Source organism: Protomyctophum parallelum (genome assembly GCF_964188405.1).
Source record: "Protomyctophum parallelum genome assembly, chromosome: 8".
Classification (NCBI taxonomy): domain Eukaryota; kingdom Metazoa; phylum Chordata; class Actinopteri; order Myctophiformes; family Myctophidae; genus Protomyctophum; species Protomyctophum parallelum.
Window position 1 is genome coordinate 9,294,601 of NC_139703.1, and position 27,645 is coordinate 9,322,245.

The window sequence follows — 27,645 nt, forward strand, 5'->3', positions numbered from 1 at the left end:
GTTCCATTGTTTAGTCAGAGATTTAGACGAGAGTCAGTGTAGAGAGAGAGACACGTAGTGCAGGGAACAGGCAGAAAGAGAGAGGGAGGGAGGGAGAGAGAAAAGATGCGATCGCCTTCTTCAGAAGCAAGAGAACAATATGACTTATTGTGCATATTATATATATAAATTATTTTAGTATATTGCATATACCGTTTTCTGTCATTGCTTGGCCCCTGTTATCACTGCTTGCAGGTATATTTATTATTGTTTTTGTAATGTCTTCTTCTTTCGATCCAGGGCATAATTTGACGTCCAGCTTTAACAACGTCCATCCTAAAGTCTTCGTGAAGAAACCAGTGATCAAGTTACACAGAATAGGTATGTGGCTGTGCTGGTTTTTTATTTTGTTAAGGGGTCAAGCCCAAAGGGACTATATGGTCCCTTATTGTTTGTGTACCTTATGTTAAGGGTAGGTCTAACATAGTTTTGCTGAGGTCAGGGTTAAGGTTAGGTTAAGGAATAGTTTTTTACTGAGGTTAGGTTACGGTCAGCTATTTAAAATGCTCATGGTGTTCTTTCTCTCAACGTCACTGTTGTGTGAATGTTTCTATAGTCTTTTTCTTATTGCTTGGCCCCTATTATCGATGCTTGCAGCTATATTTAAGGGACCAAGACTACTTGGTCCCTTATTGTCATTGTCTGTTTTTTTCCCTCCTCTTCTTCTCCATTATTCTTCCTCCCTAATACATACATGCATGCATGCAGCGTTTACAGTATGGTAGAGGGTCATGCCAAATAGCACTGAACCCAGTCTTACTCCAGTTGGCTTCGTTTGGCCAAAAGCCATGGATCTTGTTTACACATGTGACTTGACTCATGGGGAACACATCTGTCACTTTGACCAGTAAGCTCCGCCCTCATGTTCGAAAAATGCTTAATGAAATGTTCTGCACACAATCTATGGACCATTAACTGAAATCCCAGTTGATGAAGGTTTTGTATGCAAACATTTGTAAAATAAATATAGCTGCAAGCAGTGATCTGATAACGTACACATTGAACAGGCATAACTCACGGTCTGTCTGCCTGTCTGTCTGTCTGTCTGTCTGGCTGTCTGTCTGTCTGTCTGTCTGTCTGTCTGTCTGTCTGTCTGTCTGTCTGCCTGCCTGTCTGGCTGGCTGGCTGGTGTACGAACAGCTGCAATGGTCCTGTCTTATTGGTGCTTACAGCTATACTTAAACTTATTTTTGTAATCTTCTTTAGATCCAGAGATATTTAGATATAATTTGCCGTCCAGCTCTAACAACATCCGTCAGTGTGTGAGGAAAGGATTTGTAGCAGCGATGCAGACCACCGTGTTGAAACGAGTCATCAGGTTACACACAATAGGTAAGTACTGTTTTTATTGTTATTGTTTTTAAGCCAGAAGGGCCTCTGGTCCCTTATTGCTAACCCTAAACCATAGCCGACAGAAATGGCAGCATCGATCTGAGTATCGCTGCATTCAAGGTTCATGTAGAACGGGCTCCATTAGGTCTCCAGTTCTTACAGTCATTCCTCCATTTCAGACCGAGTCCGAGAGTCCGAGACCGAGTCCAGACTGCAGGTGAAGATGAACCCTCCAGATTCGGCCTGGGACGTTTCTATCAAACTAGAACCTGAAGACCAGCCACACCTCACTGACCTCAGTACGTCTTTATCCTATGATAAGCTTGGCAAAACATATCATGACAATGTACATACTGTATCTATATATGATAATGTACATACTGTATCTAGATATGATAATGTACATACTGTATCTAGATATGATAGGACCACAATGGAAACAAGTCCCCAGGACCTTTCAGTTGTTGTCACTGTACCTCTGTGATATTTGCATTGTTTGACTAATTAAGTAATCGATAAGGCAACATGCATAACCCTCATTGAATATGCAATACAAAAGAAAAACTGTTTGTTTGATTGATTGATTGATTGATTGAAATATTTATTAACAGTTTGTAGAATTACAGTACATTTTAAGCACAAACTCAATACAAAGACTGTTAACTGTGAGTGGACAGTACAATAAAACATTTAGGCTAAAAAGGATAACTTTGGATCATGGTTTAACATTTCCAAACCCACCTGTAACACCCTGTAGATATTTAGTTGTCGGTCTCAGTAGGTAGGTAGGTAGGTATTCACATGGAAGATGGAAATAGATTTACATTTGAGGAATCCTGTGTTGACCGTCATGTTATGTTTCTGCTCCTAGACATCCTGCACATGGTTGTGTGCAAAGAGGAGGTTTCTCCTGGACAGGAGAGGAGCTCCAGTCTGCTCCAGGAGGAACCAGAGCCTCCACACATTAAAGAGGAACAGGAGGAGCTACATCAAAGACCAGAGGATCCTGTTGGGTCAGGGACTTTACCGGCAGTGACAAGTGAAGTTGACGATGAAGAGAAGCCTCCACACTGCTTTGAAATCGAAGTTGAACTTGAATCGGACACTGACGTCACTGATGACAGTGATGATTGGGACGAGACCAATGAAGGTCAGTCAGTGTTAAACACGGCGACCAGAACTACATGAGTGGGAAAACTTGGAGTTGGTATAATTATTGAAAAATTAAATTAAAACACGTAGTATTAACAGAAGCTTCATTGCGTAAGAGGGACTTTCTTGATAATGGAAGCTTTGAACCACCATTTTAACTATAGGCATGTCGATACCGATACTTGTATCGGAATGCCCTCCGATATGCCCTTATTTGGTCATATCAAGGGAGCAAGTTACCCTGGCTGCGCAGCTGCGCTGCAGAAACAGACTGATCTACAAGCTCTCAACGCCTAGCGAACGGAGCTGCAACGCGGCGCCTTGAGAGCTTGTAGATCTGGCTTTTTTGCGACCAGTGAGCTGTCACTTTACTTTGAAAAAAATTGGCATATCGCCCAACCTTAGTGTGTATGTGGGGGGGGGGGGGGGGGGGGGTACTTACAGTGCTTTTATTAATTTGACTTGTGTTTGCAGTGTTGTACATTTATTTTTAAATGTTTTGCAGTGTTCTTTTTTGTACTATGTGTTTGCAGAGTGTTAGTGCATGTGTTACTGTACTATTTTCATTTTTACTTGGGGTGTGTGTGACTGTGTGTCTGTGTGTGTGTGAGAGAGTGAGAGAGACTTAAAGTGCCAGTTTTGCACAGCACGATTGTAGCATAATTGTAGCTCACATCTGTGGAAAAAATGTATCCTTATTGTCTCCACCAGGCCGAAGGCATGTGGGGAGAGTATGTTTTGCACTTCGTCCGTCCGTGTGTCCGTCCGTCCGTCCGTGTGTCCGTCCGTGTGTCCGTCCGTGTGTCCGTGAACAGCTAATCTCGGCCACCGTTAACCCGGTCGATGCCAAATTTTGCACACACACTCCCTGGATGCCAACGATGAACCTCTGCCCCAAACTTTCCAGAACGGCCTGTTATAGCGCCACCAGGAGGCCGCTTTGTGCAAAACAAGTTTTTTCACAGTACACCTACAGATTTTGTCCAAACATCACGCAAATTAGTACACAGTCTCTCTAGAGCCATTCAACGAAACGGGTCTTTCAGATTTCTCAGACTCCATCCTGATTGGTTAAGATTGGCTTCCAAAGTTCACAGGAGTGCTCAGTTTCAAACAAAATGCTGCAAATCATGAACACATCGCGTGATTTCCGTGAAATTGTGCACGCACATTCCCACTAGGCCGAGGACGAAATGCCACATGAACAATTTCAACTCAGCCTCAAGGTGGCGCTATAACTGGCCGAAAAGTGTTTTTACCTCTAACTGCACGGATCTGTGGATAACCTGGTGGAGACCTGTGCCCAGAAGGGCACTTTTTCTAGTTAGGAATAATTTGCCTCCTGTGTGATATATAGCTGAATATTAACATTGTATTTTAACATTAACAGTTTCCGTGCCTTGAATGGATTACTCCAGGTTAATGTCGCTGCCGTATCGGACATACCCGCCTTTTGTTTTATGTGTTTAATCCGCCGTAATGTAATGAATCAAAAGAAAATCCGTCTTCGTCGCAGAGTATGAGACTGGATGGCTTCGCTGTGATGACGAAACCGGAAATCGTCACATGCTGTGGGCTGCTAGGGCTTCTGGGAAATTGAGGCCAATGGAAATGCATTGGGTGCAACGCCTCATTGAAACCAATCTTGTGTGCGTCTTCCGCGTGCACCAAGATGGTGGATGCTACACACAGATCATAACAAACCACGGGAGCTTTTTTTGATGGATTTTCGCGGATTAAAAGCCCAAATAATTCAGCGTATGCTCTAAAGGTAATACAACAATCTCGGCAGTGAAGGGGGGTTGATTAAAATGCGGGTTAATCGTAAAAAACAGTCAAACTGTTAATGCTGGACATATTGGTGGTGGTACTTGGTTAAAAAAGGTTGAGAACCACTGCTGTACAGCTGCTTAAATTGTGCTGCCTACCTACTTGTTTGAAGTGAACTTAAGTTACAGACAGTACTTTGCACTTTTTTTTAAAGCACTCTGGTATCGGTATTCAGTATCGGTATCGGCTAACACAGAAATTGTTGGATCGGAATCGGATCGGAAACGAAAAAAGTGTATCGGGACATCGCTAATTTTAACCCACCTCTCGCCTTCTGTCCCTCTCTCTGACACAGGTCAGCCAACATCTTCCAGTCATCACTTGAACAGCACTTCTGTCTTTACTTCAATTGGACCGAGAGAAGTAAATGCATCTCATCTGATTTCCACAGCGAAGAAAACCCACGTCTGTAAACAATGCAACGAGGGTTTCTTAAGCTCATCTCTGCTGAAGAGACACTACCGTATCCACACCGGGGAGAAACCTTTCCACTGTAAAGATTGTGGCGAGTGTTTCAAATATCCATCTCTGCTGACGGCACACCAGCGTATCCACACTGGAGAAAAACCTTTCCACTGTAAACAATGCAACAAGGGTTTCAGCCGCTCATCTCTGCTGAAGAGACACTACCGTATCCACACCGGGGAGAAACCTTTCCACTGTAAAGATTGTGGCAAGTGTTTCAAATATCCATCTCTGCTGACGGCACACCAGCGTATCCACACTGGAGAAAAACCTTTCCACTGTAAACAATGCAACAAGGGTTTCAGCCGCTCATCGCTAATGAGAACACACCAGCGTAGCCACATCAGAGAGAAACCTTTCCACTGTACACATTGTGACAAGAGTTTCAGTGATTTAAGTAACATGAAGGCTCATCAGCGTATCCACACTGAAAAAGAAAAACCTTATAGTTGTAAACACTGTGACAAGAGGTTCAATAGTTTACATGACCTGATGAGTCACGAGCTCGTCCATACCGGAGAAAAACCTTTCCACTGTACACATTTTGACAAGAGTTTCAGTGATTTAAGTAAGGCTCATCAGCGTATCCACACTGAAAAAGAAAAACCTTATAGTTGTAAACACTGTGACAAGAGGTTCAATAGTTTACGTGACCTGAAGAGTCACGAGCTCGTCCATACCGGAGAAAAACCTCTCCACTGTACACTGTGTGACATGAGTTTCAAATATCCATCTAATCTGAAATCACATCAGCATTTCCACAAAGAAAAACTTTATAATTGTAAATATTGTGACAAGAGTCTCAATAGCTTCGCTGACCTGAATAAACACCAGCGTATCCACCCTGCAGATCATAGATATGCACTTATGCAGTCCACTGTAAACAGTGCAACAAGAGTTTTAAACAAAAATCTAATCTGAAGTCACACCAACATATCCACACGAGAGAAAAGCCCTTCCGATGTACACATTGGATTTATGTAACCTGAAGGCACACCAGCGTATCCACACTGAAAAAGAAAAACCTTATAATTGTATCCACCCTGGAGAAAAAACACTCCACTGTACACAGTGCAACAAGAGTTTCAAATATCCATCTCTGCACCAGCATATCCACACTAGAGAAAGAATATTCGACTAAACATTGTGACAATAGTTTCAATCTGTCAGGTGCCGTGAATAAACAGCAGCGTGTAAACGGTGGAGAAAAACCATATAGTTGTAAATATTGTGACAAGAGTTTCAATCTGTCAGGTGCCATGAATAAACAGCAGCGTGTCCACAGTGGAGAAAAACAATCTATCCTGTAAACATTTAGTGACGGGAGGTTCAAATTCGATAACGCTGGTCACTTGAAAGGACACCAGTGTATTTACGCAAAGGAGGAAATACAATGAAAACCTAGTCTAGTTTAGTAAATAAACACCTGTATGTTGGCAGGGAGGTTAAATAGAAAAGCTGAACTATTATGGATATGGATGTTCATACTGCTCCTGTCAACAGAGGCCTCACCCTGACATGGTATGGGGCAGTATCTCTCACCCTGACATGGTATGGGGCAGTATCTCTCTCTCTCACCCTGACATGGTATGGGGCAGTATCTCTCTCTCTCACCCTGACATGGTATGGGGCAGTATCTCTCTCTCTCTCACCCTGACATGGTATGGGGCAGTATCTCTCTCTCTCACCCTGACATGGTATGGGGCAGTATCTCTCTCTCTCACCCTGACATGGTATGGGGCAGTATCTCTCTCTCTCACCCTGACATGGTATGGGGCAGTCTCTCTCTCTCTCACCCTGACATGGTATGGGGCAGTATCTCTCACCCTGACATGGTATGGGGCAGTATCTCTCTCTCTCACCCTGACATGGTATGGGGCAGTATCTCTCACCCTGACATGGTATGGGGCAGTATCTCTCACCCTGACATGGTATGGGGCAGTATCTCTCTCTCACCCTGACATGGTATGGGGCAGTATCTCTCTCTCTCACCCTGACATGGTATGGGGCAGTATCTCTCTCTCTCACCCTGACATGGTATGGGGCAGTATCTCTCACCCTGACATGGTATGGGGCAGTATCTCTCACCCTGACATGGTATGGGGCAGTATCTCTCACCCTGACATGGTATGGGGCAGTATCTCTCTCTCTCACCCTGACATGGTATGGGGAAGTATCTCTCACCCTGACATGGTATGGGGCAGTATCTCTCACCCTGACATGGTATGGGGCAGTATCTCTCACCCTGACATGGTATGGGGCAGTATCTCTCACCCTGACATGGTATGGGGCAGTATCTCTCACCCTGACATGGTATGGGGCAGTATCTCTCTCCCTCACCCTGACATGGTATGGGGCAGTATCTCTCTCTCTCACCCTGACATGGTATGGGGCAGTATCTCTCACCCTGACATGGTATGGGGCAGTATCTCTCTCTCTCACCCTGACATGGTATGGGGCAGTATCTCTCTCCCTCACCCTGACATGGTATGGGGCAGTATCTCTCACCCTGACATGGTATGGGGCAGTATCTCTCTCTCAGGCAACACAGACTTGTCATCATTTAACCCATTCTGACCTGAGATCAGATTCATACGAGGTTTCCACTGGACACACACTGGTCTGATTAAGGAAATTCTCAATACACTGAGATATCGGGACCTAACGCCATCCTCCAGGATGACAACGCTCACCCCCCACAGAGCCAAGATAGAGTACCTGTGATGTGAGAGTACCTACTGAGTTCCTATACGTCTGAGTGTAAAATGTATAAAGTGTAAAAAATGACCAATATGTGTTGTTCTTTCCTTATTACTGTGTGAGAGTGCAATCATCCAATCCACTAAGTAACTCAAATAAAAGGGTTAATAACTGAATACCGCGCTGGACCACAAGATTATAGCTGTGCAAACTGTATGCCCAGGCAAACATTTTAATGAGGACATTTTATAATTGCTCTTCAGATGTCCAGGTATCACTGTTTAAAACTTTCTGTACACTGTTGTTAAATGTATTTAGTTGGATTAGACACTGTTGTTAAATGTATTTAGTTAGATTAGACATTGTTGTTAAATGTATTTAGTTGGATTAGACACTGTTGTTAAATGTATTTAGTTGGATTAGACACTGTTGTTAAATGTATTTAGTTGGATTAGACACGGTTGTTAAATTTATTTAGTTGGATTAGACACTGTTGTTAAATGTATTTAGTTGGATTAGACACTGTTGCACTCCTACATGGATGTTCTCTACAGGTCGAAGGTCACCAGACCCATTCTGTCACTCCCCAAAACATGGGTATTCTTAACAAAATAATATTAATTTAATTAAAAATCACACCCGTGTGAAGTGAGGGGTGCTAATAAAACCCATTCTGGAGGGGAACCCCTTTTGGTGTTTTAACTAAGCATCATGTTATACTTTAGCTATTGAAAAATAGCAGATCTACAAGCTCATAGCGCGCCACGAGCTTGTATAGGTCTGCTATTTCTGAAAAATCGTAAAAATGCGGCACAAATCTTTGAATATATATATCAGAGCGAACTCAACTCATGTTGCTATGATTAGGTGATGTAAAGACAAAACAAACATTTTTTTGATTGATTGATTGATTGAAATATCTATTAACAGTTTGCAGAATTACAGTACATTTCAAGCACAAACTCAATACAAAGACTGTTAACTGTGAGTGGACGACCCAATTAAGCATTACACTTGTTTAATTCATCAAAACATTTAGAGACAGACAAATAGACACTTCTATGTAGTTAAAGAACAGAACAGGAATTCATCATATAGGAAGCAAAAAGGGAAAAGATACAGTGAGGGGAAAAGGGGGGGGATTCAGATTTTACAGAGGCCAGTTTCGAATTGCAGCCGTCCGTAGGTGCCCTTTGAGAGCGGTTTTGAAGGAGTCAAGGGATTCACATGTCTTAATGACTTGGTAGGGCGTTTCTGTTGTAAACAAGTGTAATGCTTAATTGGGTCGTCCACTCACAGTTAACAGTCTTTGTATTGAGTTTGTGCTTGAAATGTACTGTAATTCTACAAACTGTTAATACATTTATCAATCAATCAATCCACATTTTGGTGGCATAGGAGCGAAAAGAATTTAGTCCCTTGTTTGTGCCGAATCTGGGTTGTTAAACTCTATTTATTGTTAATGGCATTTAATGTTTGTGTTAGCGACTAAACAAACATTAAACTCTGCCCACTGTCAATGGCGTTTTTAATGTTTGTAAACCTGAAGCAAGAGCGCCCCTCAAAAACAAGCCAAAAGTTGCGGGAAATAAGCGGACTTGGCAACCCTGCACATTAAATCGACACTACTCTAGCCTAACAGTAGGGGGCAGCAATACTCCGTCTGGCTGGCGCCTGGACAAACTGTGTTGACCAAAATCCAGTCCAGTGGTTTTCAACCGGCTCCGTCTTATGAGCAAATTTAAGACTTCCGCTCTGAGAGCTAGCAGATTTAAGACATCCGGTTGCCTTCAGAATAAAATAATATTTTAATTCGTTAATTAAATAACTATTACGTTACATTATTAGTGTAAAAGTGTGTTCTTTTCGTTAAGAATCACCCAACAAGGATTGTAGTTTAGCCCAGCCGGGCAATAGTTTATTATAAAGTCCCGTGCTAAGAGTAGTAATAAACAACCTGTCAGCTCAGTCTAGTGCAACCAACAACAGGTACCGTGCGAGAGGTGCAACCAACAACAGGCACCGTGCGTACCGTGCGTCACGCACTTGTATAAGCAAGGTTCCTATCCAAACAATAAAGGTTCCTATTTCATCAAGCAATAATATACACCTATTATAACAATTAGTATTATTATTACATTACAGTTATTGTAAAGACACACATTATGTTTCTGTGTAAAAATAAGTAATTAAATTACTAATAAGTAATTAAATAATAATAAAAGTTATCTAAATGGATAAATGCTATTCACTGGAGTGCATGGACTTTATAAAGTGGACACTGGACAAAAGAGGCCTCCGCGAGGCAACTATCTGGACATACCCACGCGTTCGGGGAGATGTCCTCTACCACACTCCACTCTCCGCTAAGCGGGAGAGGTGTAAAATTCACAGCAGCAGACCGTCTACTGTGGTCAATGCTGAAAAAAGTACCGTTTCCGGACCCAGAATGGACACTGGACAAAGAGGCCTCCGCGAGGCAACTATCTGGACATACCCACACGTTCGGGGAGATGTCCTCTACCACACTCCACTCTCCGCTAAGCGGGAGAGGTGTAAAATTCACAGCAGCAGACCGTCTACTGTGGTCAATGCTGAAAAAAGTACCGTTTCCGGACCCAGAATGGACACTGGACAAAGAGGCCTCCGCGAGGCAACTATCTGGACATACCCACACGTTCGGGGAGATGTCCTCTACCACACTCCACTCTCCGCTAAGCGGGAGAGGTGTAAAATTCACAGCAGCAGACCGTCTACTGTGGTCAATGCTGAAAAAAGTACCGTTTCCGGACCCAGAATGGACACTGGACAAAGAGGCCTCCGCGAGGCAACTATCTGGACATACCCACACGTTCGGGGAGATGTCCTCTACCACACTCCACTCTCCGCTAAGCGGGAGAGGTGTAAAATTCACAGCAGCAGACCGTCTACTGTGGTCAATGCTGAAAAAAGTACCGTTTCCGGACCCAGAATGGACACTGGACAAAGAGGCCTCCGCGAGGCAACTATCTGGACATACCCACACGTTCGGGGAGATGTCCTCTACCACACTCCACTCTCCGCTAAGCGGGAGAGGTGTAAAATTCACAGCAGCAGACCGTCTACTGTGGTCAATGCTGAAAAAAGTACCGTTTCCGGACCCAGAATGGACACTGGACAAAGAGTGGAGTGTGGTAGAGGACATCTCCCCGAACGTGTGGGTATGTCCAGATAGTTGCCTCGCGGAGGCCTCTTTGTCCAGTGTCCATTCTGGGTCCGGAAACGGTACTTTTTTCAGCATTGACCACAGTAGACGGTCTGCTGCTGTGAATTTTACACCTCTCCCGCTTAGCGGAGAGTGGGGTGTGGTAGAGGACATCTCCCCGAACACGTGGGTATGTCCAGATAGTTGCCTCGCGGAGCCGTCTTTTGTCCAGTGTCCATTCTGGGTCCGGAAACGGTACTTTTTGTCAGCCTTGACCACAGTAGAAGGGCTGCTGCTGTGAATTTTACACCTCTCCCGCTTAGCGGAGAGTGGGGTGTGGTAGAGGACATCTCCCCGAACACGTGGGTATGTCCAGATAGTTGCCTCGCGGAGCCGTCTTTTGTCCAGTGTCCATTCTGGGTCCGGAAACGGTACTTTTTTCAGCATTGACCACAGTAGAAGGGCTGCTGCTGTGAATTTTACACCTCTCCCGCTTAGCGGAGAGTGGGGTGTGGTAGAGGACATCTCCCCGAACGTGTGGGTATGTCCAGATAGTTGCCTCGCGGAGGCCTCTTTGTCCAGTGTCCATTCTGGGTCCGGAAACGGTACTTTTTTCAGCATTGACCACAGTAGACGGTCTGCTGCTGTGAATTTTACACCTCTCCCGCTTAGCGGAGAGTGGGGTGTGGTAGAGGACATCTCCCCGAACACGTGGGTATGTCCAGATAGTTGCCTCGCGGAGCCGTCTTTTGTCCAGTGTCCATTCTGGGTCCGGAAACGGTACTTTTTGTCAGCCTTGACCACAGTAGAAGGGCTGCTGCTGTGAATTTTACACCTCTCCCACTTAGCGGAGAGTGGGGTGTGGTAGAGGACATCTCCCCGAACGTGTGGGTATGTCCAGATAGTTGCCTCGCGGAGGCCTCTTTGTCCAGTGTCCATTCTGGGTCCGGAAACGGTACTTTTTTCAGCATTGACCACAGTAGAAGGGCTGCTGCTGTGAATTTTACACCTCTCCCGCTTAGCGGAGAGTGGGGTGTGGTAGAGGACATCTCCCCGAACGCGTGGGTATGTCCAGATAGTTGCCTCGCGGAGCCGTCTTTTGTCCAGTGTCCATTCTGGGTCCGGAAACGGTACTTTTTGTCAGCCTTGACCCCAGTAGAAGGTCTGCTGCTGTGAATTTTACACCTCTCCCGCTTAGCGGAGAGTGGGGTGTGGTACAGGACATCTCCCCGAACGCGTGGGTATGTCCAGATAGTTGCCTCGCGGAGCCGTCTTTTGTCCAGTGTCCACTTTATAAAGTCCATGCACTCCAGTGAATAGCATTTATCCATTTAGATAACTTTATTATTATTATTATAATGATTTAATTACTTATTTTTACACAGAAACATAATGTGTGTCTTATAGCATCATATAGCATCATTTAAATGCTTAATTTGTAGTTTTAATGTGCAAATTAAACTTTTTTTCAATACTCTAGAGGGTACTCTTATTTTGAAGAGATCGTCCACCGGAAGCCTTAAATCTGTTCATTAGATCTGTTCACTAGACGCTGCCTTTTCAACCCTTTTCATTTAGCCTCACAGAACAAATAGTTTGAATGTTTTGTTGTCGTTGGATCCTTCCAGCGACGTAGAGTCTGTGGGGGCCACGGGGCCATGGCCCCCATGAAGAATCCTAGGGCCCCTTTCGGCCCCCATGAAGATTTTCGTGGACATTTTACATTTACATTACATATTTTCTGGGAATTCCGAACATTTTGGACCTCTCCGCCGGCAATCTGAGAATCCCATCGTCAAATATTCGGGAAAACAGCGCCTCCCCTGTTGTTCCTCAGGCAACAGTCTGTCTTGAGAGACACCGGCCGTCCAAGAGGTGTTAAAAAGTGCTAATCGGGTTTCTTTTGTAGTTGTTCTTGAGGCGTGACATAATAACACTGATTAAGAATTCACCAAAGAGACCTAACCACAGACTAGTGAGACTACACACTGACTCGAGAAAAGACCCATATCGTCCAAAATAGGCTGATCAGTCGCTGTCTGTGTATAGGCTAATTCATTGGTAAAAGTATGCTAAAGAACTCATTTTTAGACCATTTGGGAAATAAATAAATAAATAAATCCGCGGCGGCGGCCTCGCTTCGCTCGGCCGCGACAGTCCCCCCCAACGCAATTCTGTAGCCTACGCCTACCCAAAGGTAAAACGCACCCGCCGCCTATGATCTCTCTCTCTCTCCCTCCATCTCCCTCTCTCTCTCTCCCTCTCTCTCTCTCTCTCTCTCTCTCTCTCTCTCTCTCTCTCTCATAATAATAATAATATAGTCCTGAAAGTCCTCACCTTGGCTTGGACATTGGCCTATAGAAGCTGCTTTAAAAGTACCAGCGAAAACAACTTATTTTTTTCCGCGCTGCGGCGGGGGGTGCGGGGAGGCGGGGCTGCGGGGGGGGGGGGGGGGGGGGGGGGGGCCCATGAGGATTGATCAAACTCTTCGGCTCTGGATCCTTCTACTCATAATCTACTTCATTCTCTAATTGTGTAGAATGTAGATGTCTTGTGAATTGAATAATTCCAGATGTTTAACAATAATTTAACTTTTGATAGCGTAGAAATGAAACCAAATTGGACCTATAGTGTACACGGGTCCAATTTGGTTTCATTTTACACTCTCAAGAAAGAGTTAAAAGATCTATATATAACAGTGTTGTTTTTGGCATCAAATTTCTGTTTTAGTTTTAGTCTTTGTCTTTTGAATAGTTTTTCTAGTTTTAGTCGACTAAATGTCATAAGATTTTAGTCGACTAAATCTACAGGTGATTTAGTCGACTAAAATGTATTTTGGCGGGCCTTGATGCCGTCGTAATGACTGTTTTTACACTTGCAACCAAGTGTAAAATGACTTATACTGGATCTCTTGTCCACTAGTCCCTTCCTAACATTTTAGTCTAGTTTTTATTTGTCGACGAAATTGTCAGTATATTTAGTCTTATAGTTTTAGTCATCATAGCTTAGTTCTCATATAGTTTCCATTTAGTTTTCGTCAGTGGAAAAAGGTAGTCGACGAACATTTTTCGTCTTAGTTTTAGTCGACGAAAACAACACTGATATATAAGGGTCCATTTGGTTACCAACTCTCCATGGTCAATTAACTGGGGCCCACCTGTCCTGGAATCCCTCTTCAAGGACCACTAGTCTGGTGGTCCCGCACCCAGACCCCGGACCACTGGGTGAGAACCACTGCCATACAGGGCGTACGTATGGGGAGCGACAGCCCCGTCCCCTCAGCAGAGTTGCGTCATTGAGGGGTCAGAAACCTGTCCATGCAGTCTGGATGGAGAGGGACAAACATTGTTTTGAAATACATTGTTTTCAACGAGGGCGGCGCAAAATAAGAGCTATTTTAAGCATGTGTGCAACATGACAACTGTTTTAAAGTATTGTACAGTGACAACTAAAAAGTAATGTTTATGTTGTACTAGTCTGTTACTAAAAAAAAACCGATCTAAAATAAAGGGATTTAAAGTTTGAGAGCAAGAGTGTCTGTCCTGTTGTCTGTTTTGTTCGTCTGTTTTTTCATGTTTATCACATTTATATGTCTTTTTTTATTATGTATTGTATGTGGAACATTTACATTGCCTGTTATTTTTTTCATTTTATTTAACAGAACTACTCATTATCATTGTCGATAATATTCTGATGTTGTCATACAAGAAAATGCCTAATAAAAACAGTATTAAAAAAGAAATAAAATAAAATAAAATAAAGGGATTTAACTAAGATCATTAAAGCCGGGCTGTCGTGAGTCCATGACATTGTCACTCTTATATATGCTCTTCAAGCCTACGTGGAAGAAGAGCCGCCATATTGGACTGAGTTAAGCCTCATGAAGTGAACGGAGATGTCGTAACTCTCTCCTCTAAACGGCGCTGCCGTGCCGTTGTGTTCTGTAGACCGTTGGTCGTTCAATCATCCACCAAAACAAACACACACAGAGAGAGAGAGAGAATCTGCTGTTGGTGAACAGACCGCTGTGTAACTGACTGGGGGTGAGGTACTCTGTAGAGTAACTGACTGGGGGTGAGGCTGTCTGTAGAGTAACTGACTGGGGGTGAGGCTGTCTGTAGAGTAACTGACTGGGGTGAGGCTGTCTGTCTGTAGAGTAGAGTAGAGAGACAGGCTGAAAGGCTCGTTGTGGAAACATTTACACACGAAGTTCAAACTGTTTGTTTTGTGGGCTAATGGTAATGCTAAGCTAGCTTCAAGTACAGCCGAGATTCTATCCTTATTCGTTCCCACGTTGGAGGTGTTTAACAGTGTGTTAGGGTTAGGGAGGTGTTTAACAGTGTGTTAGGGTTAGGGAGGTGTTTAACAGTGTGTTTTCTACCAGAAGAAACCGTCGGGGAAAGAAGGTATGTTTATAATGTTTTAGATTTGTTTATATAGCCTTACAATAAGAATGTGACTTAGTTCAGTAGTATGATAGTAAACATGAGCAGTGTTTATCTGGAATAAAAATAAAACAATGTTTTCATTAGTAGACTAGTACTAGTAGGCAGCATGTCATCATTTACACATCATGACTAAATGATTTAAATTTATATTTTCTAAAATAAATTATATCTACTTAATAGGCCTGCCTCTTTAAAGAGAATTTTTTCTATCAGAGGGCTAATTATAATGGTAACAAGAAGACTCACCCCGGACGGTGCATGCCTGTTTTTCCTCCCGGAATTTTCCCCAGTGAGGGGGATAACTTTGTAATATGCTATTGGCTGTTTGTATTCTTTTTGTAAAAATATAAAAGGATACTCCTGTGGAAAGGCTATATTATTTGACTTATATTGACCCTATAAACAATTTAGTATTATTTAGTATATGTAAGGTTTTGCCCCCTCAAATGGTACCATGTCAGATAATCCCCACATATCCTACAACAACTTCTGTGAACGGACTTCACTGTAGTAGCTTTTCATAAATTATATTTGTAGGCTACTTAGGCTGTTCTGCTGTCATGAAAGTTTATAGTTAGAGAAATTCAAACTTGTCCAGCCTTTCTGGGAGGAAAACAGAAACGGGGCGAGTCTTCTTGTATTCATTATAATAGAATTATTTTTACACACCATATCGGACCATAGTGGTTAACTGCAGAACCATTCACCCACCGACTTCATTCGACAGGGAGGGCAGTGCCCGGTGTCGAGTCGGTCGGACCCACGGTTGTCCAGGACCGCCACAAAAGGCCTCTGCCCGGGCTCTGGACCGGGCCCCTGCCCCCAGGGTCCATATATGGAGCTGGCCTGTTCTGCATATTTGGGCAAGGCCCGAAATAACTCCATATATGGGCATAAAAGGGAGACAGACATAATATCTGGGTGGGGCATCCAATTCCAACTTGCATCGTTCCAAGTAGGCCAGTGGCCAACCGGCAACGCACTAGTGTTGTATTAATTATAATTGCATATTGAGGAAGTGCTATGTGAAAAAGTAGGCCTCTCGCCCCAATTGATTATCTGTTAAGTAATTAATTGATAACCTTATTGATTGATTAACCGCTTAGTTGATCAGCGGCGGTACGAAAATCAGTCTTAATTTCCCTCAATGTCTAGCATAAAAATCTATACTTTGCTGATATACAGAAATATTCCAAAAGGCATATTATATTAAAATGAGTCAAAATGTATTTGACCATTTGAGATACAGGGCCAGGCAATGGCATCTCTGTGTGAGGAATAAAACTAAATGGAAAATGTGCACAATGTCGTCTGTCACTTTAACCCTCTAAGACCCGCATTAATTTCTACTTGCAAAAAATAGATTTCAACCTTACTACTACTTTGTACTACTAGGACTAAGACTAAAAAATATGTTGAAAAAATAAAAAAATAAAGTTTGATGAAAAATTCATAATAATTATATAATAGTTATATAATATAATAATATAATAAATATAATAATATAATAATAATATAATTTACATTTGGGGGATATCTTTCACAATAATGAATAAAACATGTTCTAGACATTCTAATGATCACAAAAAACATATATTACAATTATTGTACCTACTTTTATTAGGGTAAAGGTCAAAAGTCTTAGGTTTCGGCTGAAGTAGCGCTCAAGGAAATGACGTTTATTGTTTATAAGGATCCCCATTAGCTTTTGCCTTGACAAAAGCTAGTCTTCCTGGGGTCCGACACAGACAAACATTTAACATTTAACATAGGCAATACTTACAATTGTTTACAAACACTAACTCAAAATAAAACATAGTGAAATAAAATATAAAATAAGAAAATAAAAAACATAGGAGAAATAAAAAATTTGATTTACATAAGGTGTTCTGTTCTGTTCTGTGAACGTTGATGCTTTACAAATCTGTTTACAGTACCCGTGTATGAAACAGGTGTTGTGATTGGTCGAAAAATATCGTATCCGGGGGAAATAAATTAGACGGACTACACACACACACACACACACAGAGACACTCTCTCTCTGTCACTACTCCGCCTGGCTGCGCACCAACTCAAAGGTTGTTGACATCGGCTGCATTCTTAACATCGGATCGCTGCCGATCAATTTAAAATAAATGACTATCATAGACCGATACAGATGTGTTTGCTGATTATATCGCCCATCACTAATAAATCAAAACGCTAATGAACATGTCCGGATGGGTGAAGATGATGATTAAAGTTTCTTTATTAGGAAAAAGGTTTTCGAGGGGCTCCCAACACAGATACATGTCACAACATTATTGTACGTGTAAACGGTAAAACAAAACAAATTACATACATACACCTAACATGGACACTATACAAAACATTAATCGTTGAAACGTTGAAAACCTTACAACCTCGTTGCGGCTTTGAATCCAATAATATAATGTAGCACATTATGAAGATTCTACGGAGTGCAAAAAAAAAAATAATAATAATAATGATAATAGTAATACAAAATAAAAGAATGAAATAAATTAATAAACATGGTGATATAATGGCATATTTACCGAAAGCAAGAACATAAGACTTTGAAGTAGGAAGACAGTGCACTTTTGAAAACTGGGAATGATGAGATGGATCTAATGTTATTTGGTAAAGTATTCCAGTCTGTAGGGGTTTTAAATGATGAGATGGATCTAATGTTATTTGGTAAAGTATTCCAGTCTGTAGGGGCTTTAAATGTTGAGATGGATCTAATGTTATTTGGTAAAATATTCCAGTCTGTAGGGGCTTTAAATGTTGAGATGGATCTAATGTTATTTGGTAAAGTATTCCAGTCTGTAGGGGATTTAAATGTTGAGATGGATCTAATGTTATTTGGTAAAGTATTCCATTCTGTAGGGGCTTTAAATGTTGAGATGGATCTAATGTTATATCTAATGTTATTTGGTAAAGTATTCCAGTCTGTAGGGGCTTTAAATGTTGAGATGGATCTAATGTTATTTGGTAAAGTATTCCAGTCTGTAGGGGCTTTAAAGGAAAAGGCATATTTACCAAATTCAATACTAACCAAAGGAACATTAAAGTAAACCTGAGTGGAGTGTCTGGTACGTTGTGTTGAAGGGATAGAAGTTAAATAACGTTTTGAGGTAAATAGGATAATTGAAATAGATACATTTAAAAACCAGTTGAAGCCAGTGCAATGTGTCTTCATATAATGTAAAGGTGTCCATTGAAGTCTGTCATACATTATGCAATGGTGTGTGAAAAGGACAAATGGACAGAGTCTATTGTATGGGTGACAGTCTCTCATGTTTCCTCCTAACATAATTAGTATTTTTTTTTTTATCCTTCCCCAGAAATGAGACAAACTGTGAAAGGCGTTCTGGACGTTGATGTCTCATTGGACGATGTCTCATCCAATGGAGACGGAGAGACGGTCAGACAGCAGAGCTCCACGACATCGACATCCACCCAGACCTCTGAGCCAATTGCCATCAAACAGGAAGACCACGCCCACACAGACCACGCCCACACAGACCACGCCCCCACAGACCACGCCCACACAGACCACGCCCACAGCGGCGTCTCTGGACATACTGGTAAATACTGACTCCTATTGGAACACAGTTTTTTTGACCAACTTTACTGTTATAGTTAATTCTGAGGTTGTTTTATTCAATCAATTAGATTCTGTTTTGAGTTTATACTATTATATTGCTTTTAGTAAGAGAAATCTATGAAAATCTGGGAACTAAATCGTAACATGTACTAAAAGTTTGAAATTCAACTTACCCTGATTGGCCAAGGGTTCCCACCGTGGTGGTCCCTGATTGGCCAAGGGTTCCCACCGTCATATGGATTTGCTCAGACACAAAATATGACGTAAATCCTCCATCCATTGTCAACGGGAGAGAGGAAATGTAGGGAATGTACATATTTGTCGTCAAGGTCTTTTATGCAAAACACATTTAACTCAGGAGGAATTCTCAAGTGTCTAGACTCGCCCACACATAAGTAGTTACATTAACCCATTCTGGGCGGGAACCCATTTTGGTGTTGGCGCTATGTTATGCTTTAGCTATTGAAAAATAGCAGATCTACAAGCTCATAGCGCGCCACTCGGTGGCGCGCTATGAGCTTGTAGATCTGCTGGAGAGCAGTTGTAGGTCTGCTTGAAAAAATCGAAGAGCGACTGACATAGAAGACATTTTTAGAATCTGATCTCGGGTCAGAATGAAAACTGTCAGGATGTAGAAGACATTTTTAGAATCTGAACTCAGGTGTGAAGACACAGCCTACTGGGGCTCAGCTCCGCTAGTCCTACTGGGGCTCAGCTCCACTAGTTCTGAAGACACATCCTACTGGGGCTGAGCTCCACTAGTTCTGAAGACACAGCCTACTGGGGCTCAGCTCTACTAGTTCTGAAGGCACAGCCTACTGGGGCTCAGCTCTACTAGTTCTGAAGGCACAGCCTACTGGGGCTCAGCTCTACTAGTTCTGAAGACACATCCTACTGGGGCTCAGCTCTACTAGTTCTGAAGGCACAGTTGCCGTGCACTCCATCACTCATCCGTACTAATTTTAATTAAGGGATAATTCTACCCTAAAATATGAATCTCATTATCTTTTCAATTTACAATTACAATTTAGGCATTTAGCAGACGCTCTTAATCCAGAGCGATTTACATTAAGCAAGAACAAAAAGCATGGGAATACATCACATAAAAACATTTATCAAGAAACATGCGTAAGCTGAGAAAGTAACAGTGGAATATCTATAATGAAACTATACATATAAACTATACATATACTATACTATGCTATACATATGTACTATGATATGACTACATACAATGCAATTATAGTGCTGTCTACATAACATGCTATAAGTCTGTATCAAAAGTCTACAGAAATGCTATCTAGCTATTTTCACCTCTGGTTAGAGAGTTGCAGGGCTTCGGTACCTTCAGCATATTACTGTTATTCTTCACTAGGTCTCCAGTAAATAAAGTAATTATTCAATTCCTTCATTTCAGACCAGAACTCTCCGGACTCGGCCTGGGGCATATATATTAAACAGGTGGAACCTGAAGACCTTTCAATTAAACAGGAACCTGAAGACCCACAACTCGGTACGTATTTTCACTACAATGTTGGCAAAAGTATCAAATGATAATGATAATATCTGGATGTTAATATTATTGAGACCACAATGGAAACAATGTTATCATGTTGGCCCAAACGTTTTACTGTATGTGTGCACTGTGAGCGGACACCAACACACACGGCAGGATCAGAGCAGGGGGGCAGTCAGCCAGATATTTCGTGAAGCCTCATTTGAAATCGGTAGTTCATATAATGGCCTGTTGTGGCGCTGGACTGGACCCAAAAAGCCCCATAGCTCCATAGAGGCCCATGTATTTTGGCCCAACTTCACCTAGACTGTATTACCTTAATAAACATGGTCATGAATACTTTCTTCTTCCAGTCACTAGTTCAAAGTCTCATTTCTAATGTCATAATATTCTTTTTGGAAAATTATGGTCCCATTAATTAAAAAAATGACCATAAAGAAAAAAAACCATCGCGTATGTTCTGAGGGGCGTGGCTACCGTTACAGTCTATGATCGGGATTCCCCTCCCACTCGAGTCAAAATAAAAACCAACGGAGAAGAAGGGGGGAAGTCCCGCCTCGTTGTCTGGGCAGCCAATGGCCAGCTGGTCCAAAACGGAGCCAGCCAATGGCCAGCTGGTACCAAACGGATCTAGAAAGATGGCGACTTACATCAGGAATTACCATATTATTACAGGCTTCATTTTACGTTCATGTTAGACCCGGCGAACGCTTTGTCCATATTTTTTACAGTCTATGGATCAGAGTTCATTGTTACAGTCTCGCTGCATTAAATGCAAACAAAATGGTATAGGTCCTTCTCTCTCCTGGTGTCTGTCAGGGCAGTTAGAGTCCTTTTCCCTAACTGCTATATAACCATACTCTGAATCCCCGGGTCTGACAGGTATACGTTCCCTGTCACTGTACTAGTGGTGTCAAAATATAACTCCCCAGTAAAAAAAAAACTGTTTTAAATAGACACTAGTGCTTTCTTTGCAGACGTGTTCTTCTTGGCTGTCACTCTGCCTCTCCCCCACTTTTTTCTTTTTTTTTTTACTAATAAATCAACCAATCAAATAGCCTGGCCATCATTTAAAGGACGACTTCACCACTTTTCAACTTTTAATCTTAACTGGTTGATGTGTGTTAAAAACGTAATTTGCATTCTGAGCAAACCCCTAGGAGGGTTTGGTAATAGAGCACCGAAGTCCTGATGTAACTCGCTCAGCCTTCGATTCCCCTGGTTCGCGGAAGTAATTTCTCTATGGAGAATAACATGGGCTCATCTTAAAATCGTTTCATATAAGTGTTAATAAAAAATAAACAAGCTGTCTCTGCGTTATTGTCAGGGAGGTGTCTCTGTATCGTTTGCAACAGTCAGTCACTCATATATGATACAGTCTGCTTCTAGCGAAAATGTAACTAATTCAGTAGCAGTAACATTAGCGTTTTCTCTCAGTCAGTTGATTCTTCATATCCATATGAGTGAAACGGCCGGAGTGACATGTTTATTTTTCAAACACAGTTCTTATATGAGGCTATCTGAAATCCCCCCTATGGGGATTATAATGCAAATAAAAAGTACATGAACCTGTAGATTTGCGCCCTCTACCGATATTGACGTCAGACTTCGGTGCTCTATGGACCATTTATTTACAGCTGAAGTTATTCCAATTTCCACATGTAAAGTTTACCCTTTTAATGGTTCCACAAACGAACAACGTGTGGAGAGATGAATACATATAGAGACAATGCAGTCTCTAAATTAAGTATATAATAAAGTATTCATCTTTCTCTCTTTCTAGACTTTCTGAGCCCTGAACTACGGGGGGAGAGGAGCTCCAGTCTAGTCCATGACGAACCAGAGCCTCCACAGATTAAATGGGAACAGGAGGAGCTACTAGTAACAACAGGAGAGGCTGAAGGGTCAGCGTGGACAAGTGGAGATGACGATGATGACGTCAACAGAGACACAGAGCCTCCAGCCAGCACCTCGACTGAACACATGAAAACACAAGCTTATATAAAGTACTGGGTTGCAATGCAACAATCGACTGGTGAAGAGCAGCTCCTCTCTTCACACCGTTCTGAATCTGCCACCGGAGATCATTGCACGGAGACAAGTGGAGGTGTCCACACTGGAGAAAAACCTTTCCACTGTACATTTTGTGACATGAGTTTCCGTGAATCGGGCGCTCTCAAGAGACACCAGCGTATCCACACCGGAGAAAAACCTTTCCACTGTCAACAGTGTGACAAGAGCTTCAGTCGACCAGGTCAACTGAAGGCTCACCAGTTTGTCCACACGGGAGAGAAACCTTTTCAATGTAGACATTGTGACAAGAGTTTCACTCAGGCTCATCACCTGAAGACCCACGAGCGTCTCCACACGGGAGGAAAACCTTTTAGATGTACACTGTGTGACAAGAGCTTCACGCAGTCTCACCAGCTGATTGGTCACCAGCGTATCCACACTGGAGAAAAACCATTCCACTGTGCGCAGTGTGACAAGAGTTTCAATACGTCGTCTAAGCTGAACGAACACCAGCGTATCCACACTGGAGAAAGACCATTTAAATGTAAGCATTGTGACAAGAGTTTCAATACATCATCTAAGCTGAGGACTCACGAGCTCATCCACACTGGAGAGAAACCTTACCCCTGTACACTGTGTGACAAGAGTTTCAACCGCTCACAGAACCTGAAGAGACACGTGTTGAGCCATAATGGAGAGAAGTCTTTCAAATGCACTCATTGCGACAAGAGTTTCATGACTTCAAATAATCTGAAGATCCACCAGCTGGTCCACACGGGGGAGAAACCCTTTAAATGTACACATTGCGACAAGAGCTTCGTTAATTCAAGCAATCTGAAGACTCATCAGCGCGTCCACACTGGAGAGAAACACTTCCAGTGTGAACTCTGTGGCAAGAGCTTCAATCAATCGGCGCATCTGAGGACGCATCAGCGGCTGTCGCACACCGGGGAGAAACCATTCCACTGTACGCAGTGTGGCGAGAGCTTCAACACCTCGTCCAAGCTGCAGGTATAGTGTGTGTTTAAAGCTTCAACACCTCGTCCAAGCTGCAGGTATAGTGTGTTTAAAGCTTCAACACCTCGTCCAAGCTGCAGGTATAGTGTGTTTAAAGCTTCAACACCTCGTCCAAGCTGCAGGTATAGTGTGTTTTTAAAGTTGACGCTTTGGCAGAAATGATGAGGTCGCGACAGGGTCAACAAGTTGTATAAAAGTGAAGATGCTTCATTGATAGTTATAAAATAGTGCACCCACTAAAGGTTGTGAGTGGAGTTATCCATGCCATCTTCTGTCCCTCTTGTCGTAGAGGCATCTGGGCCGGACTAAAGCTTTGTCTGCGTCTGTCTTATTTCTAGTATCGAGGTTCAATGTAAATGCTGTCCTCAAATGCACGCATTGGCTCCATGCGCGTGTACTGCGGTTTCTCTGTGCCAATCAGGCCTTACAATTTACAATTTAGGCATTTAGCAGACGCTCTTAATCCAGAGCGATTTACATTAAGCAAGAACAAAAAAGCATGGGAATACATCACATAAAAACATTTTTCAAGAAACATGCGTAAGCTAAGAAAGTAACAGTGGAATATCTATATAATGAAACTATACATATAAACTATACATATATACTATACTATGCTATACATATGTACTATGATGTGCTATGACTACATACAATGCAATTATAGTGCTGTCTACATAACATGCTATAAGTCTGTATCAAATGCTATCTAAGTCTACAGAAATGCTATCTAAGGGGGTAGGGTAAGTGCTATGGGCCATGATGGAGTCTGAAAAGGTGGGTTTTCAGACTACGGCCTTCACCTCAACTCACCTTATCTGTCCTTGGTCCACGTTTTAATCCTAGTAACGGAAGGGGGTTTGCTCACCGACATGTATGTGTGCTTCCCTGTGTCTATGTGCGTCTTCTGGTGCACGGTGACCACAAAGCCCTTTGTCCCTGTGTGTGTGTGTGTGTGTGTGTGTGTGTGTGTGTGTGTGTGTGTGCGTGTGTGTGCGTGTGTGTGTGTGTGTGTGTGTGTGTGTGTGTGTGTGTGCGTGTTTTGGTGCAGAGGTCGTATAATAATAAGTATTAAGTATTTATTGATCCTGACAGCAGTGTTTTGTTTTTGGCATCAAATTTCTATTTTAGTTTTAGTTCTTTGTCTTTTGAATAGTTGTCATTTAGTTTTAGTCACATTTTAGTCACCCGGAATGTTTTATAGTTAGTCTAGTTTTTAGTCGACTAAATGTCATAAGATTTTAGTCGACTAAATCTACAGGTGATTTAGTCGACTAAAATGTATTTTGGCGGGCCTTGATGCCGTCGTAATGACTGTTTTTACACTTGCTGAAAATAGCCGGTGAGCTTGTAGATCGGCTATTTTCAGAATGCAACCAAGTGTAAAATGACTTATAGTGGATCTCTTGTCCACTAGTCCCTTCCTAACATTTTAGTCTAGTTTTTATTTGTTGACGAAATTGTCAGTATATTTAGTCTATAGTTTTAGTCATCATAGCTTAGTTTTCATTTAGTTTCCATTTAGTTTTCGTCAGTGGAAAAAGGTAGTCGACGAACATTTTTCGTCTTAGTTTTAGTCGACGAAAACAACACTGATTTCCTGAGTACTTTACATAATGAACAATATGGCCCTGCTGCCATTGTATCATATACTATCTATTAATGTCTATCATGATCTGATGTGATGCAGTGTTGTTTTCGTCGACTAAAACTAAGACGAAAAATGTTCGTCGACTACTTTTTCCACTGAAGAAAACTAAATGGAAACTAAATGAAAACTATCTATGATGACTAAAACTAAGACTAAATATACTGACAATTTCGTCAACAAATAAAAACTAGACTAAAATGTTAGGAAGGGACTAGTGGACAAGAGATCCAGTATAAGTCATTTTACACTTGGTTGCATGCTGAAAATAGCAGATATACAAGCTCACACCGCGTCGCGCTGCGACGCGATGTGAGCTTGTAGATCGGCTATTTTCAGCAAGTTTAAAATAAGTAATTATGACGGCAACAAGGCCCGCCAAAACACATTTTAGTCGACTAAATCACCTGTAGATTTAGTCGACTAAAATCTTATCACATTTAGTCGACTAAAACTAGACTAAACACTAGAACATTCCAGGTGACTAAAATGTGACTAAGACTAAGTGAAAACTATTCAGGAGACTATATGACTAAAACTAAAATAGAAATGTGCTGCCAAAAACAACACTGAGGTTGATATCATAAGTCTGCTCATCTCCTATACAGGCTCACCAGCACATCCACACTGGAGTAAAACCGCATAGTTGTACCTCCTGTGACAAGAGTTTCAACGGGCTAAACGACCTGCGGAGACACCTGTTGACGCACACCGGAGAGAAACCTTTCGACTGTCCACGGTGCGACAAGAGCTTCCGTGAGTCGGGCGCTCTCCGAAGACACCAGCGCATCCACACGGGAGAGAAACCTTTCCACTGTGAACACTGTGACAAAAGGTTCCGTGAGTCCTGTCACCTGAAGACACACAAATGTCCACTCTCAATTACCCCGCTGGCAGGGTCATGTTAACCCATTCTGAACGGGAACCCAATTTGGTATTAGCATCATGTCGTGCTTTAGCTATTGAAAAATAGCACGACTGACATTTCTTTAGAATCAGATCTCAGGTCAGAATGGGTTATAATCAGACCAGTGTGTGTCCAGTGGAAACCCCGTATGAATCTGATCTCAGGTCAGAATGGGTTAAACAGCTGTATGTTGTCTGGGAGTTGGATAGACAAGCAAAGATGTAATGGATATTTACACTCTGCTCTGTCAACAGAATCAGGTCTTGTCTTTTGTAGTCTTTTCCCTGCAGGGCTTTTGATTTCATTCTTGCGCCTCTGTCAAGGTTTTTTCTTTTAAGGAGCCGTGATCGGCAGTGCTTTAGTTAGCGGGCCCGTGAATTCAGCTTGTTTTGATTTAGAATCGGAATCTGGGAAAATAATCCAAGATAAAAGCAATAAAAAAAAATCATAATAACTGGAGGTGTTTCCCGTTCGTTGTCTGTTTACTTGATCGCATAGCAAAGGGTGCTAAGTCCACGGGCGCAAAGTCCATAGGGGGATTTTAGATCGCCTCGTAGAAGAACTGTGTCATTGTCATTCATGCCGTTTGACTCATATGGATATGAAGAATCAACTGACTGAGGGTAAACGCTATTGTTACTGCTACTGAATTAGTTTAGCTAGAAACAGACGTGTGACTCCATCCATCCATCTTCAACCGCTTATCCGTAGTCGGGTCGCGGGGGCAACAGCTCCACCAGAGTGCTCCAGACTTAGCCTGGTTAATAAACCAGACTAATATCGCATGGACCGCGGGATATTAGTCTGGGGAGGCTCAGCTTGGATTTCATTTCCAGGGGAGCGGGTTGAAAATTTTTCTCTTTGACGCAATTGGTCAGAGCTACTGTCAGTCAAAGGTCTCAAGCATTGAAAGTCACTGTACCAAAGCCCGCCCATATTGCATACCGTGTCCCGATTGGCCGCCCCATTTCTCTGGTGTAGGAAATGGGCGTACAATTGAGCCTCTCCAGACCGTAATCCGCCGGCAGGCAAATTTATTTTGCCAACGGCTGATTCGGTCTGGTTTATTAACCAGGCTACTCCAGACTTCCCTCTCCAGAGCAACATTAGACGTGTGACTGACTGTCATAAACAGTGCTCCCACTAAGGAAAGTAGGCTTTCTAATGGCACAACCCGCCCTTGTTTTGGTGAGTAGCAAAAACGTTATTTTATTTACGCTAAAGAGGAGAGGCTGGTCTGCATTCATGCGAGCAGCGGAAGTCGAGAGTAACATAGCTCTAAATGCAACACATTAGAGCTATGGTAGAGTGTTATATGTAAAATAATTTTGGTGTTAATCACTCATACTATAAATTACTATATGGTGCAACTGCTTTCTAGAATTCTACAGTTTCGACATTCATCAACGTTATCTTGCTGTTTCATTACACCCAACAGGTGGCACAATTTCAGTTATTTTATTGGTTAACTGAGGGGAGAAAAGATTTGTTTTAGGGGCTTTTCTGCCTATATTGATAGTAGACGGGAAGAACGGGGAGAGAGACGGAGAGTTAAAGGCCGTCAGGTGCCCAGACGTTTGAGCTAAACGTCCAGGCCGAATGTATTTTTAATGAATTATGAAAATTATTAATGCAATACTCTGCAGTCATATGTATGTAGGCCTACTGCACATTGTTTTCGTTATATTCACTTATACTATAAATGACCGGCATATAAACAATACATTTTTATTCATTTATTTTTTAAATAAATTTTTTATCCCACCATTTTGCAACCCATTTTC

At 42.3% G+C, this 27,645-nt stretch overlaps 2 protein-coding genes across 2 annotated transcripts; both read left to right on the forward strand.

Moving 5' to 3' along the window:
• Positions 1–251: 251 nt before the first annotated feature.
• On the forward strand, positions 252–6,261 carry LOC310863332 (uncharacterized protein). The gene is made up of 5 exons (XM_083771584.1): positions 252–360; positions 1,246–1,371; positions 1,551–1,670; positions 2,243–2,521; positions 4,649–6,261. The coding sequence occupies exons 1-5, from the start codon at positions 258–260 to the stop codon at positions 5,737–5,739; spliced, it is 1,719 nt and encodes a 572-aa protein (XP_083627710.1). The 5' UTR covers positions 252–257; the 3' UTR covers positions 5,740–6,261.
• Positions 6,262–14,871: 8,610 nt separating this feature from the next.
• LOC310862663 (uncharacterized protein) lies at positions 14,872–25,986 on the forward strand. The gene is made up of 5 exons (XM_083770660.1): positions 14,872–15,108; positions 18,498–18,740; positions 20,178–20,273; positions 22,060–23,300; positions 25,563–25,986. The coding sequence occupies exons 2-5, from the start codon at positions 18,500–18,502 to the stop codon at positions 25,860–25,862; spliced, it is 1,878 nt and encodes a 625-aa protein (XP_083626786.1). The 5' UTR covers positions 14,872–15,108; positions 18,498–18,499; the 3' UTR covers positions 25,863–25,986.
• Positions 25,987–27,645: the final 1,659 nt, after the last annotated feature.

What these genes read in the sequence shown, in the direction of transcription:
- LOC310862663 (XM_083770660.1), top strand. Translation starts at nt 18,500, where the DNA reads ATGAGACAAACTGTGAAAGGCGTTCTGGACGTTGATGTCTCATTGGAC. An exon ending in CGGCGTCTCTGGACATACTG is followed by an intron (nt 18,741 to 20,177) that starts GTAAATACTGAC and finishes CCTTCATTTCAG; the next exon opens with ACCAGAACTCTCCGGACTCG. An exon ending in ACCTGAAGACCCACAACTCG is followed by an intron (nt 20,274 to 22,059) that starts GTACGTATTTTC and finishes CTCTCTTTCTAG; the next exon opens with ACTTTCTGAGCCCTGAACTA.
- LOC310863332 (XM_083771584.1), top strand. Translation starts at nt 258, where the DNA reads ATGTCTTCTTCTTTCGATCCAGGGCATAATTTGACGTCCAGCTTTAAC. An exon ending in CATCAGGTTACACACAATAG is followed by an intron (nt 1,372 to 1,550) that starts GTAAGTACTGTT and finishes CCTCCATTTCAG; the next exon opens with ACCGAGTCCGAGAGTCCGAG. An exon ending in GCCACACCTCACTGACCTCA is followed by an intron (nt 1,671 to 2,242) that starts GTACGTCTTTAT and finishes TTCTGCTCCTAG; the next exon opens with ACATCCTGCACATGGTTGTG.